The sequence below is a fragment of the Somniosus microcephalus genome, chromosome 7 (assembly GCF_052327205.1).
Source record: "Somniosus microcephalus isolate GS21.2 chromosome 7, FLI_Smic_1.0, whole genome shotgun sequence".
Taxonomy (NCBI): Eukaryota; Metazoa; Chordata; class Chondrichthyes; order Squaliformes; family Somniosidae; genus Somniosus; species Somniosus microcephalus.
Window position 1 is genome coordinate 37245422 of NC_140993.1, and position 18803 is coordinate 37264224.

Here is an 18803-nt window from a genome sequence, read left to right on the forward strand (position 1 = left end):
GAGGACGGGCTCCAAGTACAGTGTGAAGCCCTGATCTTGGCTGCACTGCCTCCCATGGTCGAATAGCCCTTACAGTGTGTAAAGTGGTGAATGTGCATGTGAGTTTCATGAAAGGCCCATAGGTGCTGGATGAGGGCTGGGCATTGGGGCTTTCAGGACCCTTTGGCCATAAAGTGAGGTGCACATGCAGGGATGAAGAGGATACTGAAAAGGGTACTCGCCCTGACAATCCGAGTGAGGTCGTTGAACTTCTTCCTGCATTGCACAGGGGTCCTAGGTACCATGCTGCTGGAGGTCACTCTGTGTGCCACCTCCCTCCAAACTTTTCGATATTCGTTGGGCAGCGGCTTCCTGCCACTGTCCACAAACAGGATAGATCGCCTGCGCGCCACTGCACCAACCAGAACCTTCAGGGCCCCCTCACTGAACCGCTGCGCTCGCTCCCTGGCCCTCTCCATGGTCCTAGGCGTTAGAATGTGGTAGCAGCTCTGTCCAGGCCGAGAATCATGGCTCCAATGTGCAGGGCGTGGCTGCAGTCCAAATCGACCCTCCCCCTTTAAGAGCTGACCTGCGCCAGCGTGTCTGCCTGCAATCGCTAACTGGCCGCACCTGCGCTGCGCCCGCCCTCGGTGGTAGCGCCTCGCTTCTCCGGCTTAGCGCCTTAGGACAGTCGTGCAACGCCTGCTTTAGCGCTCCAAGCACCTCTTGGGGCGAAGCAGGTCAATTTCGCTGAAGGTGGTGATAATTTGCGCCGGGCGCTAAATTTAGCACACGCTCAACTATAACGCCCCAAACGTGGCGATACTGAATTTCTAGGCCTTGGTCTTTCTTAAGAGCCCTGTCACTCAATAGACAGTCAATAGCTAAATCTCTCTCTCCGATCTTTGTTACTACTGCCTAGCGCTCCTGTGCATTCTATCTTGGAGCACCCTTACTTTTTCGTAATATCCATCCCAGAGGTTCTCCTGTAGATCTGAGCCAATGACTTAGCTCCTAACCAGCGAGGTTGCCACTTCGAGGAATATGCATCTGTGAAAAAGAATTGGTGTGGACATGTAGATCCCAGAAAGAATGAGAGGGCTACCCTCTTCATTTCACAAACCCACCTCTTTTGGTGGTGTGGCTAGATCTCACCATTTGGGTCAAGAAATTATTCTCGTATTATTGTATCTGCCTCCTCACAAATCAGAATTGAGACATGGTTTCTGCTATGTAAATACTTTCAGATCCCTGAGATATTGACTTAGGTTTTCCAATCAGTTATGCCTGATAAACGGGCAAAACTGAGGTGGAAATTGAGTGGCGATCAGTGATGCTGAATGTCGATCTATTTAGCACCATGTCCAAGTTACTGACACTAAATTTGAAGGGCTCTAGAAACCAATGCCAGTTCATTGTTTGGATCCAAGCAGGTGAGGTCAAAATACCGTGTTGTGTCGTGCATGCAATTTCCTATTTTTCTGCTGGCTTAGCGGTGTGCCTTGTTAGGAACTGTGCTTTTTTTTTTAACCAAAGCAGCTTAAAGAACCTTGTAAAAAGATTGGTATGAGAATTTGGTGGTTATTTCTGCAATTATTCTTGTGTTTTTCCTGTTGCCACTTGGGTTGTGAGGAGTCTTGTGGCAGTTGTTCAGGTCGTACCATTTTTTAACGACTACAGTAATACGGGGTTAGTAAAGGCACACTCCAGGTTGTAGAGTCAGCTGTGGCTCAATTGGTAGCACACTCGTCTCTGAGTCAGAAGGTTGTGGGTTTAAGTCCCACTCCAGGGACCTGAGCACACAAAGCTAGACTGACACTCCAGTGCAGTGCTGAAGGAGTGTCAGTGACGGCACTGTTGGAGGTGCCGTCTTTCGGGTGAGATGTTAAACCGAGGCCCCGTCTGCTCTCAGGTGGACGTAAAAGATCCCATGGCACTATTTCAAAGAGGAGTAGGGGAGTTATCCCCAGTGTCCTGGCCAATATCTATCCCTCAACCAACATAACAAAAACAGATTATCTGGTTTATTATCACATTGCTGTTTGTGGGAGCTTGCTGTGCGCAAATTGGCTGCCACATTTCCCACATTACAACAGTGACTACACTTCAAAAGTACTCCATTGGCTGTAAAGCGCTTTGAGACGTCTGGTGGTCGTGAAAGGCGCTATAGAAATGCAAGTCGTCGTCTTCTTCTAGAGTGGTTACAGGAGTACTCTGTTACATTGAACCTGAGGAAAATATCTAGGAATGAAAGGGAAAAGCTAGATTTGGAGAGTCTGATGGGAGGTTTGGCTTGGGCAAGGGAAAGTGGGAAGCAGAGGAAGATGAATAGATAGATAGAAAAAACTTTCATTTATATGGTGCCTTTAATGACCTCTACATCTCATCGTGCTTCATGCCAAAGTATTGTTCTGAGGTGTATTCACTGTTATATTGTAGGAAAATGTAGGGATCACCTCTATCTTGGTGGCAATGAAGTGCTTGAGCTCCTGGCATTTGTTGGAGTTGAAGTTGGAGGGGAAAGAGGACAAGTGAGAGGAGTTTGAGGAGGCATTTGGGAATGGAGAAAAGAAGTCAAGGTGTATCTTTGCTCTCCACGATGATCCTAGCGTAAAATTGAGGAAATTAATGTTTGAAAGGGGAAAATATAGAAAATAATTACAGGCAGAAAAAATAACACACGTACAGGAAACTCTTTGGTATCCGGCAGTTTGTGTTATCAGATGGTATAAATCCTACGTGGAGGTGGGAAACAGTCGTGGTGCTGAAACAAAAGGGTGGATAACATGATTTTTTTTTAAACCAGCCTTTTTAAAAAAAAAAAAAAAAAAATAATAATAATAAACTGCAAACATTAAAATGAAAAAAATAGCAGGTTTCTGTTTGAGTTTGTATTTTTTTTTTTACAAAGCTGTCAGTACTGCACTAAATCATGAATTAAACACTTCACTGTGCTAGGTCATCTGATACAAGTGGAAGAGGATGAGAATACAAATCCAAGGTTATGGTGTGCATTAAGTGAAGGAAAAGTAGTGCTCTTCAATGCAGCATCCTGGTCCATTCAGCAGCATTGCATTCAAGTGGGCAACTCAAAATTGGTGAGTTTAAAAAAAAAATTTAAAAAAGTTTTAAAAAATACAACAGAGTATCAAAGGCAGGTGAAATACAATGTGGAAAGGAATTTGGGCAAATGCAGAATAATCCATCGGTGGTGTGAAACTACACAAATCATGTTGAGATTATTGGAAGGATGCACTTTAATGTCCCTGTCGTACTATAGGCCTTGTGCTGGGATACAGCTTGAAGGATTTGATAAGCTATTGTGAGGCAACATTTGGAATATTGTGTGGGGGTACACTATGGGATTAAAATCCGACTTGAGCAGGGATGCAAAGCAGGCGGTGTTGCATCTGCCGCCAGTTATATGCGCCACCGTGTATTCTGTTCCATTGATATAATGTCTCATCCAAAAGACAGCAGCTCTGACAATGCGGTGTTCCATTAGTACTACACTGAAGTGTCATCCTAGATTATATGCTCAAATCCCAGGAGCTTGAATCCATGATGTTCTAACTCAAAAGTGAGAGTGCTACCACTGAGCCAAGGCTGACCTTTTAACTTGGAATGAAAGACTGATGTTTGCTGCAATATGAAGAATATTGTCCTTAAAGCAAGAAAATTCAGGCCCACATCAAAAAATATCCAAATTGCACAGCCTTTGTTTCTTTCCCTGCTGAAAATCAGGTATGGGGATGTGTGAGCGTTGCATCTATGATGTCAGCACGGCAGATACAGCATGCAATGTGTGTGCTGATAGTGATGTGATGTGCGTGCATCTCCAGACCTGATTTTTGGTAAGAAAACTGGAAAATTCGGGAGGAAATCGATTATAAAAATATATATATATATATATATCACCTTAAAAAAAAATCCGGGAATTTGTCTCTGGAAATAGGTAAAAACTCATTTTGATGATCTTAACAAATGCTATTTAAATCAGGATGGATTCTGAGCTGCTGAGCCCATGGGAGTGCATGTCGTGGAAAACAATTTTTTATTCGTTCATGGGAGTCGCTGGCAAGGCCAGCATTTATTGCCCATCCCTAATTGGTCAGAACATTGATTGCAAGGTCAGATAGATGTTTTGGAATTCTGCTTGATTGGGGAAAACAACACAGAATCTTCCCTGTGGAGACAATACGTTAAATGAAGATTAATTTAGTACGTTATACGTAGCCTGCAAAAGGACAGGATTGAATGAGCATTTCTTATTCCATACTTACTAATATTTCAGTTGTTGATCTGGCATTCCAGAATTGTTTGGATCACCACTTGGAGACAATGCCAGTGATGTGCAACCACTATGGTATAATTCCATATTTGAGCGCTATGCAAGTTTTTGAATGTGCTTGTGGAGCTCTTCCTTTTTCCCCCCTAGTCAACAATAATGCGAGTGAGGAAACAATAGAATAGAGCTGCCTGCTTGTATTGCCATTTTAGCTGCATTTGATAATGCACTTTTTGATCCAGTACCAGGTGACTATCCATTTAATTGTTTTAATAAAACCATGCTTAATGCAGAATACCTGCAGGACTTTTTTGTTGTTGTTCAAAATACTCTCCCATTTTATACTGATGAGATCTGCAAAGTACGTGGCCGGTATTATAGTTTCTGAGGGTTGGCTATCCAGTGGGTCTAAAGTTGTGGCCCCATTGAATGAAACCCTTCTGGTGTGTACAGGGTTGGTAACATCACAGAGTAGCTTAGCAGGGAGGGAGGGTCTATCTGGCTGGTCTAACTTTCACAAATGTTCAAAAATTACAGTATAAAATGTGAATACTTGGGACAAAATATACTCTAATAGACTTGCCTTCCCCTTTAACGATGCATTAATAAATCGTGCTGGTAATGCATTATCTCTAGTAGTTGAAACTCTTGTATTCCACATTGAAATTAGCTGCTTATATTTATCATTTATTTTCAGAACTGTATTCTGGGAGTGGAGTTCAGCCAAGTTTGGATTGGTTCACAAGATTCGTCTATTTACATAATAAATACTCGCAGCATGTCCTGCAACAAACAACTGACTGAACACTGCACTGATGTCACTGACATGGTCTTGGAGGACCGGGGCTCAAAGTTCAGGTATAGTACCTTGAACAAGTATGTTCCTACTGCCTGGAAGTTTAATTTATAGCTTTGAAAATTTCAGTATTTAAAGGTAAGATATGAATAATAAATGAATTAATATTGGATGTGGTAGTACTTGAGTAAGCATTTATTGATAAGTTTGTATTAGACAATTAAGGTTTGGTTAAACTGAAAATTCTCTTATTTCTAGTCAAAAGCAGGTGTATTCATGCAGTCTGGATGGAAGAGTCATTTGCTGGGATGTGAGCACTTTAGAGATAAAGACTAATTTTCAGTTGCCCAACTGCCACAAGCTAACTGCCATTAAACTCCACAATTATATGCTCTGGTGCTGTGAGTATTAAAGATACTTTTATTTTTAAACTTCTCCGGCAATTTGCATCAAGGACAAATTGAGGGTGTTGATAGTATATCTATTTAAATTGCATAAAAGATCCTAGTGCTTAATTACAAATCAGATGCATTTTAATGTGTTTTATTTAACACGCATACAAAAGCAAAATACTGCGGATGCTGGAAATCTGAAATAAAACAGAAAATGCTGGAGATGCTCAGCAGGTCAGGCAGCATCTGTGGAGACAGAAGCAAAGTTAACGTTTTAGGCCGATAACCTTTCGTGAAACTCTGTTCCTCGCTCCACAGATGCTGCCTGACCTGCTGAGTATCTCCAGCATTTTCTGTTTTTGTTATAATTAACAACTGTATGCTGCATTTTATTTAAATATTCACTTAAAAATTGATATGAAGGATGTTTCCTTACATACTATGCCTTATATATTTCCACCTAAATGATTGTCTGTGGCAATAATATTGCAAGCACGTCTGCCTCGACTCTATTAGGTGTAGGAGACGCACTGCTGGAAGTGAAAAAAAATGGGCAGCTGTTCCGTAGGGTGATGTTACTGGAAAATCCAAAAGGAAGCCACGTCTCTTTTAGCTGTTTCCTCGTCTTTCCTGAGGTAGGTTAAAACAGTGAAATAATTTATTTCTAATTACAGGAAACTTTTTTATCTGGCACTGACTGGATCGGCGTGGTGCCAGTTGATCAAAAAGTCCAGATTACAGAGAGGTATAGTTACCAAGGTACGAGAGCCCCATACACGGCCACAGGTGCAGGAGCCCCGGTTACACGGCACTTGTGCAGGAGTCCCGGTTACACGGCCACAAATCCAGGAGTCCCTGTTGCACGGCCACAGGTGCAGGAACCCCGGTTACACGGCCACAGATCCAGGAACCCCGGTTACACGGCCACTAATATATAGTAAAACTTACCTGAACCTACTCCTGAATTTTGCCGGTTAAGAGAGATTTCCGGATATTTAGGTGCCGGTTAAAAGAGAGTTTCCTGTAGCTAATTCTGGTTGAGTCTTGTTCTTTGTTTGATTTTTTTCATAAGCTAAAACCTCCATCCTCCGATATGGAAACAAGATAATTCATTTCCTTTTAGAAATACAAGAGCTATACAGTAACTGTACTGAAGCAAAAGCTTTCCTTACATTTTGGAACTGTTACAGTAAACAAAATTCTCTCCTTGAGTGAAGATAATTGAGGATCAGGCCAGCCCATTTGTGGACTTATCTTTTCATTAGCATAACCTGCAAATTCAGTGGGTGTGCCACTGGGGATAGAAGTATTTCACGCTTCTGTACATGGGCACCCTAGATGATTTTCTCCACTGGGGTGGTGGTTAATAATGGCCCAGAAATTGGGCTCTCCCCGGGTCAGTACGCACGGGGTGCTCACCCGTAGGCCAAATGGAATTGCCGGTTTCCTGCATGCACTGCATTTGCACGGGAAACTGGCATTTCCGATCCCCTGAACGAAGGGGTTCAGAGGCCGAACACGCGCGCAGGGGAGGCTGCGCGTGCGCTTTGAACTTAGTTTTTTTTTACAGGTTTTCCCGGGAGGGTAAGCCTGCAGGATTTACACATTTAAAAAGCAGGCATGAGGCCTGATTTTTGCAAGGTAAGTGGTCAATTAATTAAAATTAAAACATTTTTTCCACAGGTTTATTATTTTTAAATACTTTAAAGTTTATTTTTAGCCCCGTTATAAAATTATTTTTTTCAAAAATTTAAATTATTGTTTAAAATAGTTATTTAATGTAATTTATAGTTTATTTAAAAAGTGTGATTTAAAAAAAAAAAAAAATTTATTTGAAGGTTTACTGCTATTTTGGGCCCATAGTATTTATAAGTTTTGACAGGTCTACCTGTCAATCTTATGAATGGGCTTTTCCCTCCTCCAATTGGCTGCCCATGGCTCACGTGATCCCAGGGGACGCATCGCACTAACTACGCCCCTGGGACACGCAAGCACAGCGCGCCGGCAGCTGGGCCAGGCCCCGGAGCGGAATTCCACGGGGCCCTACAGCTCAACTGCCAGCGCGCAAGGTAAGTGCAAGTCGGGGGCTTACACCCGCGGGAAGCCCCCAACCCAAATTTCTGGGCCGTTAAGATTGCCAAAAAATGTGCCTACTGTGCAATTTACCATTTTTCTTCATTCCCACCTCATTCACCGATGGGTTTGTTGGCAAGGAACATTTTCCCTCTCACAACTCAGTACATAGCATCTTTTATTTGCTAGCTCTACAACTTCATTTTTGGTGTGTATGTAAGAATTTTTAAGAACCTGAAAAAGTTATAGACCAACAAGACCATGTGCTCTGTTTTCTGTCCTTTAACCAACTTCCTATCTATACTGTTACCTTCCCTTTAATACCATGTACTTTAACTTTATCAACAAGCTTCTTATGCAGCATCAAATATTTTTCCAAAATTCATGCCTGCAACCTCCACTAAAATTTCCTTTATCAATACCATCTGTTATTTCCTTAAAGAGCTCTATTAAGTCCAAGGAATGGAGACTTGAATGTATCTGGTGTACAATTGGTTTAGAAGTCCATCAATAGATATGGCTGGACCACATCAACCACTATTGGGCCAAAACTACCCACTACTCCATGATCATCCTGGAGAGCAAAGAAAAATCCTGGTAATGTTCCCTTTCGTTTGAAAACCACTGTCATCACCCCTTCCTCAAAATCTTTAGCCCTTCTATCTTTGCAAACTACTGTCCTTCTCCAAAGTCCTCGAATGTGCTGTCTCCTCCCAGATCTGTGCCCATCTTTCCTGAACTAAGCACCTTTGGACGTTTTACTACATTAAAGGCGCTATGTAAATGCAAGTTGTTGTTAAACATCCTGCTGGAATTTCTCCAGTCAGGTTTCTACCCCTGCCAAAACACTAAAATGGCCCTAACCAAAGTAACAAGTGACACCCTCTGTGTCTTTGACCGTGTGCCGTATCCCTTCCCACCCTCCTCCGAAGACTTTACTTTGTTGTCCATCTCAGTGGGATTGTCCTTACTTGGTTTCATCTTAGCAATTTGATCTTAGCCAGAGCATCTCCAGCAATGGGTTGCGTTTCCGCCTCCACGCTGTTATGTTAAGCCTGCTCCTCTTCATCTACATACTGTCCCTTGGTGACATTATCCATAAAACTGTGGTCAGGTTCCACATGTATGCTGATGATACACAGCTCTACCTCTGCATCATCTCTCTCAACCCCTCTAATTCTTATGTTGTCAGACTGATTGTCTTGGATGAGCCTTAATTTCCTCCAGCTAAACTTTGGGAAGATAGAGGCCATTGCTCAGCCCCCATCACAAGCTGTGTAGCCTTGCTACTGATTCCATTCCCCTCCCCTTCTCCACCCATTGACTCACACTGAAAAAGACTGTTTTCAGCCTTCTCATTCGACTCGAAGCTGATCTTCTGACCTAATGTCCTTCAATTACAAAGACCGCCCACTTCCACCTTCGTAACATTGCCCACCTCCACCCCCACTTCAGCCTATCTACTGCTGAAACCCTCATTTATGCCTCTGTCACCTCCAGTCACAACTATTCCAATGCTCACCTGGCCGGCTTCCCATCCTCCACCCTACGTAAACTTCAGCTCATCCAAAACTTTGCTGTCCATGTTTTATCCTGCACCAAGTCCCTGTCCTGGCTGATTTACATCATCTCCCAGTCCCCCAATTTAAAATACTCATCCTCATGTTTAAATCCCTTCATGGCCTCCCCCCTTCCTCGAACCTCATCCAAGCTTACAACCCCCTCCCTGAACTCTCCATTCCTCTGATTCTGGCCTCCCTCCCCTTCGCCCCACCATTGGAAGCAATGCCTTCAGCCATCTAGTCTCCACAGTCTGGAATTCCTTTCCTAAACCCATCCGCCACTCCATCTCCCTACCACCTTAAAAATTCACTCCCTCCACCACTGGCGTACTGTGGCTGCAGTGTGTACCATCTACAAGATACACTGCAGCAACTCGCCAAGGCTTCTTCGGCAGCACCTCCCAAACCCGCGACCTCTTCCACCTAGATATACAAGGGCAGCAGGCGCATGGGAGCACCACCACCTCCAAGTTCCCCTCCAAGTCGCACACCATCCTGATTTAGAAGTATATCGCCGTTCCTTCATCGTCGTTGGGTCAAAATCCTGGAACTCCCTCCCTAACAGCACTATGGGAGTACCTTCACCACACGGACTGCAGCAGTTCAAGAAGGCGGCTCACCGCCACCTTCTCAAGGGCAATTAGGGATGGGCAATAAATGCTGGCCTTGCCAGCAACGCCCACATTCCATAAATGAAAAAAAAAACATCTTTGACCAATCCTTCGATCATTGTTCCTAATATCTCCTCCTTTAGCTTGGCATCCATTTAAAAAAAAAATTACACCTCTGTAAAGTGCCTTGGAATATTTTTCTATATGAAAGGCACTATCTATAAATCATTAGAAATATATATTCAAGTTAAATAAAACATGCAATGTTCAATAAATTAAAGAAAAAAAAATCAGTAAAATTGTCAATGTCAGGAAAAGCCAGGCAGATTGGGGAAAATAAGCCTGGCTAATAGTAATGACTTTAGACCTTCTGTAAACTTGGCAATGTTGTAAGCATTTAATTTTAGAAAAAGGACATGTTTGCAGCAACTGATCAAATCACGAGAAAAGTACATCATTCCATGGGCCAGTTAGCTCACTGGAAGGTGATGCTTGTGCATGTACATACATGCGTTACATTTCTAGACTTGATAGATTACTGTGTTAGTAGCGACAGAAGCTGTTATCTTGGAACTCGTGGTTTATGAGGCTAACCTCATTTTTAAGCTGCATCAGCCAGTAATGACTTTCCGAAGTATTTTTTCCTTTAATATTTCATTCATATTCTCTCATTAGAAAAATCAACTGGTGACAGCATGTGCTGATAAAGGAGAAGTTTGTATTTGGGATATGAAGAATCTATCGAAACCCTGGCAAAAGATTCAGCTTCAGGACTGCAACAGTATTAGTTGTATGATATTTGTCAAAAAGCAGGTAATATAATTCCAATTTCAAGTTTATTTAATGATTGGAAAATGTACAGTGCATGGTAATATTATTTCTCAGTAACGCAGCGAGTCCAAGCTATTCCAGCCCATGTTCCTCGATACTACCTTGTTGAATCGTACTCCGAGCCTCTGTTATCAAACATAAATGTCCCAACTTCTTTCCTCAGTTGTTACTAACCAAAACTGGCATGTGGTGGTTAGGCTGAGGTTCCTCGATACTCAGACACCTGACTAGTATTAGTAAGAACTGCAGTTATGGAGTTGGTACTTTTGACCCACTAATTACAGGTTTAGTGTTTGCTTACAGTCTCATTTTGTGATGATAAATAATTATCAAACACATTTGACTTTTGTAAAAACAAATTAAGAAATAATATTGTTAAACTAATAGTAACAGGTTTGTTTTCTACAGGTTCTTACTTTTAGTAAATATTGGCTGTAATATGTGTAGTTGTGTTTTAGATTTTTCAATTTAATTTAATTTTGAATGGATGTGCTTAAGTAGATGATGGAAGGAATACTTGCTAGGTTCTGCCATTGCAATTTTTTTAATGATTTTTAATTTATTTGTCCATTCTTTCAGGAAATTATTTCATACAGAGCACATGCTATAGTACACTGTACATGTCTTCCTCTAGTTTCTCTCCTATCTCCCCATATGCCCTCCTTGAGCTCATTTTGTCTGAGACCCATCCCCTGTTCCCTTGACCCCATTCTCTATAAACTGCTGACCGCCCATCTTCCCTTCCTGGCCCCCACGCTAGTTGACATTGTAAATGGTTCCCTCTGCTTGGATACTGTCCCCCTGTAATCAAAAAGCCATAATCATTCCCCTCCTCAAAAAAAACCCAACCTCGACCTCTCCTTGCAAATTACCATCCCATCTACAAGCTTCCTTTCCTTCCAAAGTCCTTGAACGTATTGTTGCTTTCTAAATTCGTGCCCAATTTTCCCACGTTTCACTGTTTGAATCTCTCCAATCAGGTTTGTACCGCAGTCACAGCAAAGAATCAGCCTTACTGAATATCACAAATAATAGCCTCTGTGCATTTGACCTCCTCAACCTCTGCAGCTTTTGACACCATCGACTACACCATCCTCCTCCAATGTCTGTCCTCTGTTGTCTAGTTCAGTGGGACTGCCATTGTTTTGTTCCATTCTTACCTATCCAATCATGACCAGAGCATCTGCAGCAATGGCTTCTCTTCCCGTTCCCGCACTGTTACCTCTGGAGTCCCCCTAAGGATATATCCTCCGCCCTCTCCTCTTCCTCATCTGTATGCTGCCTCTTGGCGACATCATTCGAAGACATGGGTCAGCTTCCACATGCATGCTGATGACATCAGTTCTACCTCTCTACCACTTCACTTCACCCTTCCACTGCCTCTGTGCTATCAGATTACTTGTCTGACAGCCAGTCCAGAATGAGCTGTAGTTTCCTTCAGTTAAACATTTGGAAGACCGAATCCATTGTCTTCGATCCACGCCACAAACTCCATTGATTACATACCTCACCATAGCCACTGTGTCAGGTTGAACTACCTCAGCATCCCATTCGATCCCAAGCTGAGCTTTTGACCTCGTATCCTTTCCATTACAATGAGCATAGGAACAGGCCATTTAGCCCCTCGGGCCATTCAATTAGATCATGGTTGATCTGTACTTCATTTACCCGCCTTTCATCCATATCCCTTGATGCCCTTACTGAACAAAAATCTATCTATCTCGGTCTTGAAAGTTTCAATTGTCCCAGCATCCACAGCCTTTTGGGGAAGTATTTCAGATTTCTACCATCCTTCTGTGAAGAAATGCTTCCTGATTTCACTCCTGAATGGCCTGGCTCTAATTTTAAGATTATACTCCCTTGTTCTGGATTTCCCCATCAGAGGAAATAGTTTCTCTTTATCTACCCTATCAAAACACGTCAATTAGATATCACCTCACCGACTTCTAAACTCGAGGGAATACAAGCCAAGTTTATGTAACCTGCCCTCGTAATTTAACCTTTAACCCCCTGTATCATTCCGGTGAAGCTGTGCTGCACCCTCTCCAAGGGGGTGTCTACTTCCACTTCCATAACATCTTCTGTCTCTCTCCTTGCCTCAGCTCATCTGCTGCAGAAATTCTCATCCTCCACAAAAAAGGAGCCTGTCCTTAAACAGCTGCCTTTAAATAAACATTAGACCTTTAAATAGCTGTTTCATCATCCGATATCCTGCCCTAAATTTGCAAGACACCTCATACTGGTCAATTTATGTTCTGAATACCTAAGGACCGACCCCAGAAGATACATCAGGATCCCAGAGATGCAAAACCTACATCACAACGTGCCAGCCCCATCTGCAATCATCACGAAAAATGTACACCTATTTCTCTCTCTTTGTGTCGCTCGTCTACCCTTTTCCTGTCAGTAAACTTGAGCTCATCCAAAACCCTGCTACCCATATCCTAACTCACACCAAGTCCACTTACCCATCACCCTTGTACTTGCTGACCGACATGGGCTCCCAGTCTGACAACACCTCAATTTTTAAAATTCTGATCCTTGTTTTCAGATCCCTTCATGGCCTTGCCCCTCCCTATCTTTTTCACCTCCTCCAGCCCTACAACTTTGCGAACTCTGAGTTCCTCCAACATGTACATGCAAGTTGTCGTTGTGTTGGAAAGGTTACATTTGCCTCCATGATTTTCAGAGGTTTTCTGATTGGTCTTTTACCAGCTAAAAAGTGCCTCCCAACATTGTTTTAAGGTGGGCCTTGTGGGAGTCAAACTATCATCTGTTGGATACCACATGTTTATCCCAGTCTAGCAGGGTTATTACAATTTTTTCCCCCCCATAGTTTGTAAAGAAATGTGTTTAACTGTTTTAGATTTCCTTGACTTACGTGGGAATAGGTTTCTTTTCTCTGGTCCCAAATAAAACAAAATCGAGTTGTAGGATGAGGTATTTGATCATGCTTTTCAGCATGGTGACCTCACCAGCAATGACATCTAATGTTTTGAACGGCATAAAATCACAATTCTTCAAAAACGTATATAGAGTTTAGTCATTGTTAATGATTTTCTGTTGGAACAGGTGTATATTTAACTTGCAGCACTCCATTCTCTCCGATCTAAACCTGTTGATAAGGGTGGTGCTGTTGTTGTTTGGTGAACCGACCTCTACCGTGCGGAAGCTGAACGCCAACTCTCCAACACCTCCTTCTACCTCCGCCTGGACCATGACCCCACTAGCAAACATCAAGCCATTGTTTCCAAGTGTGTCACTGACCTCATCTCCTCTGGAGATCTTCCCTCCATGGCCGTCAACCCCGCACAGCCCGCTTCTACCTCCTTCCCAAGATCCACAAACAGGACTGCCCTGGTAGACCCATCGTTTCAGCCTGTTCTTGCCCCACGGAACTTATCTCTTCCTATCTCGACTCTTTTTTCTCCCCTTGTCCAGTCTCTTCCCACCTACGTTCGCGACTCTTCCGACGCCCTCCATCACTTTAACAGTTTCCAGTTTCCTGGCCCCAACCGTCTCCTTTTCACTATGGACGTCCAATCCCTCTACACCTCCATCCCCCACCAGGACGGCCTTCGGACGCTCTGTTTCTTCCTTGAACAGAGGCCCAACCAGTCCCCATCCACCACCACCCTCCTCCGCCTGGCTGAACTTGTTCTCACATTGAACAACTTCTCCTTTGACTCCACTCACTTCCTCCAAATTAAAGGTGTTGCTATGGGAACCCGCATGGGCCCTAGCTATGCCTGCCTGTTCATGGGACATGTGGAACATTCTTTGTTCCAGTCGTACTCGGGTCCCCTCCCTCACCTCTTTTTCCGGTACATCAATGACTGTATTGGTGCCGTTTCCTGCTCTCGCCTTGAACTGGATAAGTTCATTCACTTTACTTCCAATTTCCACCCTGCCCTCACCTTCACATGGTCCATCTCCGACTCTTCCCTTCCCTTCCTTGACTTCTCCGTCTCCATTTCTGGCGATCGGCTTTCAACAAACATCCACTACAAGCCCACCGACTCCCACAGCTACCTGGACTACACTTCCTCCCACGCCGCTTCCTGTAAGGACTCTATTCCATTCTCCCAGTTTCTCCGTCTCCGCCGCGTCTGTTCTGACGATGCCACCTTACATACTAGTGCTTCTGACATGTCTTCCTTTTTCCTCAACCGAGGATTCCCCTCTACCGTGGTTGACACGGCCCTTGACCGTGTCCGTTCTATTTCCCGCACTTCTGCTCTCACCCCTGCCCCTCCCTCCCGGAACCATGATAGAGTTCCCCTTGTCCTCACCTTTCACCCCACCAGCCTCCACATTCAACTGATCATCCTCCGCCATTTCCGCCATCTCCAACGTGATCCCACCACCAAACACATCTTCCCCTCACCTCCCCTTTCAGCATTCCGAAGGGACCGCTCCCTCCGCGACACCCTGGTCCACTCCTCAATCACCCCCAACAGCCCTGCTCCTTCACCTGGCACCTTCCCGTGCAAGCGCAGGAGATGCAACACATGCCCTTTTACCTCCTCCCTTCCCACTGTCCAGGGCCCCAAACACCCCTTCCAGGTGAAAGTGATTTACTTGTACTTCTTGCAATTTAATATACTGTATTCGCTGCTCACGATGCGGTCTCCTCTACATTGGGGAGACCAAACGCAGATTGGGCAACCGCTTTGCGGAACACCTCCGTTCAGTCCGTACGGGTGACCCTGAGCTTCCGGTCGCCTGTCACTTTAATTCACCGCTTCACTCCCACTCTGATCTCTCTGTCCTCGGCCTATTGCATTGTTCCAATGCAGCTCAACGTAAGCTCGAGGAACAGCACCTCATCTTTCGATTGGGCACTTTGCAGCCTGCCGGACTCAACATTGAGTTCAACAATTTCAGATAATTATCCCTACCCCCATTTTTCATGCAGTATGACTTTTGCCATTCCCATTTGCAACATTTTATCTTTCCTGCCTCTTACAAAAGTACAGGATGTTCTTTCTATTTCTTCCTCCCCTCCTAACCCCCCCGTCTCTGCACCTGCTTAATATCTGTTGCATCTCCAGCTTTTTCCAGTTCTGATGAAGGGTCCCAGACCTGAAACGTTAACTCTGTTTCTCTCTCCACGGATGCTGCCTGGCCTGCTGAGTATTTCCAGCATTTTCTGTTGTTATTTTGTATATTTAACGTGTTGGTTGTATTCAAAGGCGTGTAGGTGGCTAATACCAATATTTATTTTTTAAATTCTTTCAGATCTGGATTGGAGGCAAAGGATCAGACAAAGTCAGAGGGAAAATCTATGTGCTCGACACAGACAAATACAGTGTTGAAAAGGAACTGGTTGCTCATGTTGACATGGTTCGAGCATTGTGCTGTGCTGAAGACAGATATGTTCTTAGTGGAGCTGGCAGAGAAGATGGGAAAGTTGCCATCTGGAAAGTAGAATAATTTATTTTCTTTGTGTACATTTTACCCCAATGATGCTATAGTGTCGAACTTTTTTCATCAAAGGGGTGCATAAGATAGCATGCAATGTCCTGTACTTACGTGCAGCTGTTAAATAATGTTTGTTTCTCAAAGCGTGTCTCAAACCCCTTTTTAAAAACTGTCACAAGAATTACTTATTGCTTATAACATTGACACCTGTTTGTTTTGCTTTATCTGCTTCATTTTTGAAAATATTTTTAGTTAAACATTCCTCTTTATATAGAGTGATCAGGAATCTATACTAATGCAGAGTAGTCTTGGCTCCAGAGAGGTGAAACATTTCATATGAATTTTTCACTTTGATTCCATATAAACAGTACAAAATACCTGTTGAAATTAAATAGTAGATACAAAGACATATTTAAACTTGTGCTATAGTGGAATGTCCTGGGCAGCCTTGAAAAATAATGTTTCTAATTGTGCAATTGACCATAACTTATTTGCTATTTTGTCACTTGACTTATCCATCAAATTGCACTTGACTATTACCTACTTTTTCACATATCAGAATAACCAACAAAATAGTAACTAGCTTGCCAAATATGATTGCAACATTTCTGTATTCTGTCTGCAGTTTAAAGTGTTGCTCAATTGCATTACTTTTTCCTTTAATCGAAAGAAGTTGCTGAATGGAAAAACACCATCGCAGAGCTGTAGGGAGATTGCATTGCAACCATGTTTTAAAATGGGGTGGGGAATAACCTAAGGAAATATTTAAAATGAAGTTAATTGCAATTTAAGAGCTTTACAAAGAAGCAAACTTAGCCTTGAATATTAAATGGAATATGATCAGTATATTGTGATTGATCTGCTATGTGGTCTTTTTAAATAAAGGTCTGTGGTGCTATATAAAGGAATATATAGGACTGGAAAAGGCCATTGTGGTCCATCTGACCAATCCCTGTGTCTAGGAAATATCATACCCAAATATTTTTTTCAAGTAATTTGAAAGCTCCGAAATACAACTCTGAGCAGCTTGTGGAACTTTGAACCTTGAGCAGTGTGGGGAGGTTGTCTAAAGCCTGTGATTTTACATCACTGCCCTTCTAACTGATCATAGCATATGTTTAAATAACCTACATCCATTTGTGTAATTGTGTAAATGTTAAAGTTCTTGATCAGTTACTAGTTCTTATTTAAATAATCTGAAATGTAGGCAAATAACACAATTCACTGTCTTGCATGCATTGTATAGGCTTACTACATATATGCTGTTAATTGCAGCGTAATATTAAATTACTAATTTTGCATCATGAAGATAAGAACGGCCCATCAACCTCAGCCTTCCATAGAAAACTACAACGCTACATTCCACTTACCCCCCCATCCCCCCCAAATCAGTAAACCTATTATAATAGTGGCGATTAAGTGTGTTTGAAGGTGCAACATCACAAGGGTTCATCATGAACCTATTCTATAAAAGTGAATCCCGAGAGGTTTGTGAATGCCATCTGAACCCCAGGAACTGTTAAGTAACCCCCAATTGTGTTGGAGCGTACAGTTGTTGAGATACTGTCACATTCACCATTATCTGCCATGACCACCTTAGTTATCCGCATGTCCTAGATGGGCAGGTACTGCAGTATCCTGATAGGAAGGTGCCCATGCTGCAAGAATATTTCTGCTAATTTGTTACCGAAGACTCTTAATGCTATCTAGAAGCTATTCCAACAGTGGTTATTTCCCAAATGTGGAAATTCAGTAGTTCATAATCAGTGCAGGCTTGAGTAAATTCTAAGACGTTTCTTCGGAGTAAAAACCAGTGATGTACATACTGTTATGTGAAATAATTCTGTCCATTATAGTTTAGAAGAGGAAACTAATGGGAAATCTTTTTGTTTTACTGAGAGATTTACAAAACGATTAATATTTATGATTCCCACCGCGACAAAGTTTTTGGGTCCGTTTTGATATTAATGTTTTTCTCCTTATCGTGCGCACAGGGATGCTGCTGTTTGTGAGGTGAGCAGTGAATGAACAGTGCAGCACGTAGTGAGATAATTGATTATCACACCTGTAAAATAGATATTTTTATTGCTGTAACAAATAAAGGTATTAGTGTATTACACTCATCAGTGACCAAGTGCAAATATCAATATTTAACTTTTTAATTATCTGTTAAAGCAATATAATTAACCCAGCTTAAAATGGCTTTCTTAGTAGCATTCTGGTAGTTTTAAAAAAAAATATTGAAAATGTAAATGTAGTTCCTGGGTTGATTTGTTATCCAAAAGCTATTTGGGCAAGTCAGTAAAGTAACTATTTTAATTATGAAAATGTTTTAATCAGTCAAAGATTTTATTTCCAGTAATTTAATTAATTAAAAATAAATTGAATGCTTGGATTGGTAGTTGAGTCGTGATAGAAACTATCCATATAACATTTTACCCATGGAGCGATTGAGCCCTTCTCATTGAGATGTCTTATTACTAAATACAGTACGTATAGCATTTCAGACAGTTAAGCTGTGGCATAGAATTTTTAAAAAACTATCATTCATAGTAAGTCTAAGTACCACAAATGGCCTTTTAAAACAAGCAATATTTAGTAGGCATGATCAAAACCAAAAGAAGACACTTAGTGCAGTGTTTCTCAAACTGAGGTCTGCGGACTCCTGGGGGCCCGTAGAGACATTCCAAGGTGCCCACGGCCGGAGGTAATTTCAAGCCTGCTCCTCTTTATAAAACCAACACTAATTCAGTTCTTGCAAATTATTCTCAACGGCTGGCCCTGCCTCCTCACACAGGCCCACAGCTCTCGCTCACTTTGGAATGAGAATCTCCTGCCGGTCGAGCC

The 18803-nt window shown here is 42.5% G+C and overlaps 1 protein-coding gene across 2 annotated transcripts in view; it reads left to right on the top strand.

The window, feature by feature from the left end:
- dennd3a (DENN/MADD domain containing 3a) overlaps positions 1-18079 on the top strand; it is a 170199-nt gene extending 152120 nt beyond the window's left edge. For both annotated transcript variants that reach the window (XM_085992426.1, XM_085992427.1), the window contains 6 exons: positions 2938-3077; positions 4965-5125; positions 5322-5464; positions 5972-6090; positions 10377-10514; positions 15774-18079. In XM_085992426.1, coding sequence (XP_085848552.1) covers positions 2938-3077; positions 4965-5125; positions 5322-5464; positions 5972-6090; positions 10377-10514; positions 15774-15968 — 896 coding nt within the window. In that variant the 3' untranslated portion in view covers positions 15969-18079. The remainder of the gene's footprint in view (positions 1-2937; positions 3078-4964; positions 5126-5321; positions 5465-5971; positions 6091-10376; positions 10515-15773) is intronic.
- The last annotated feature ends 724 nt before the right edge of the window (positions 18080-18803 follow it).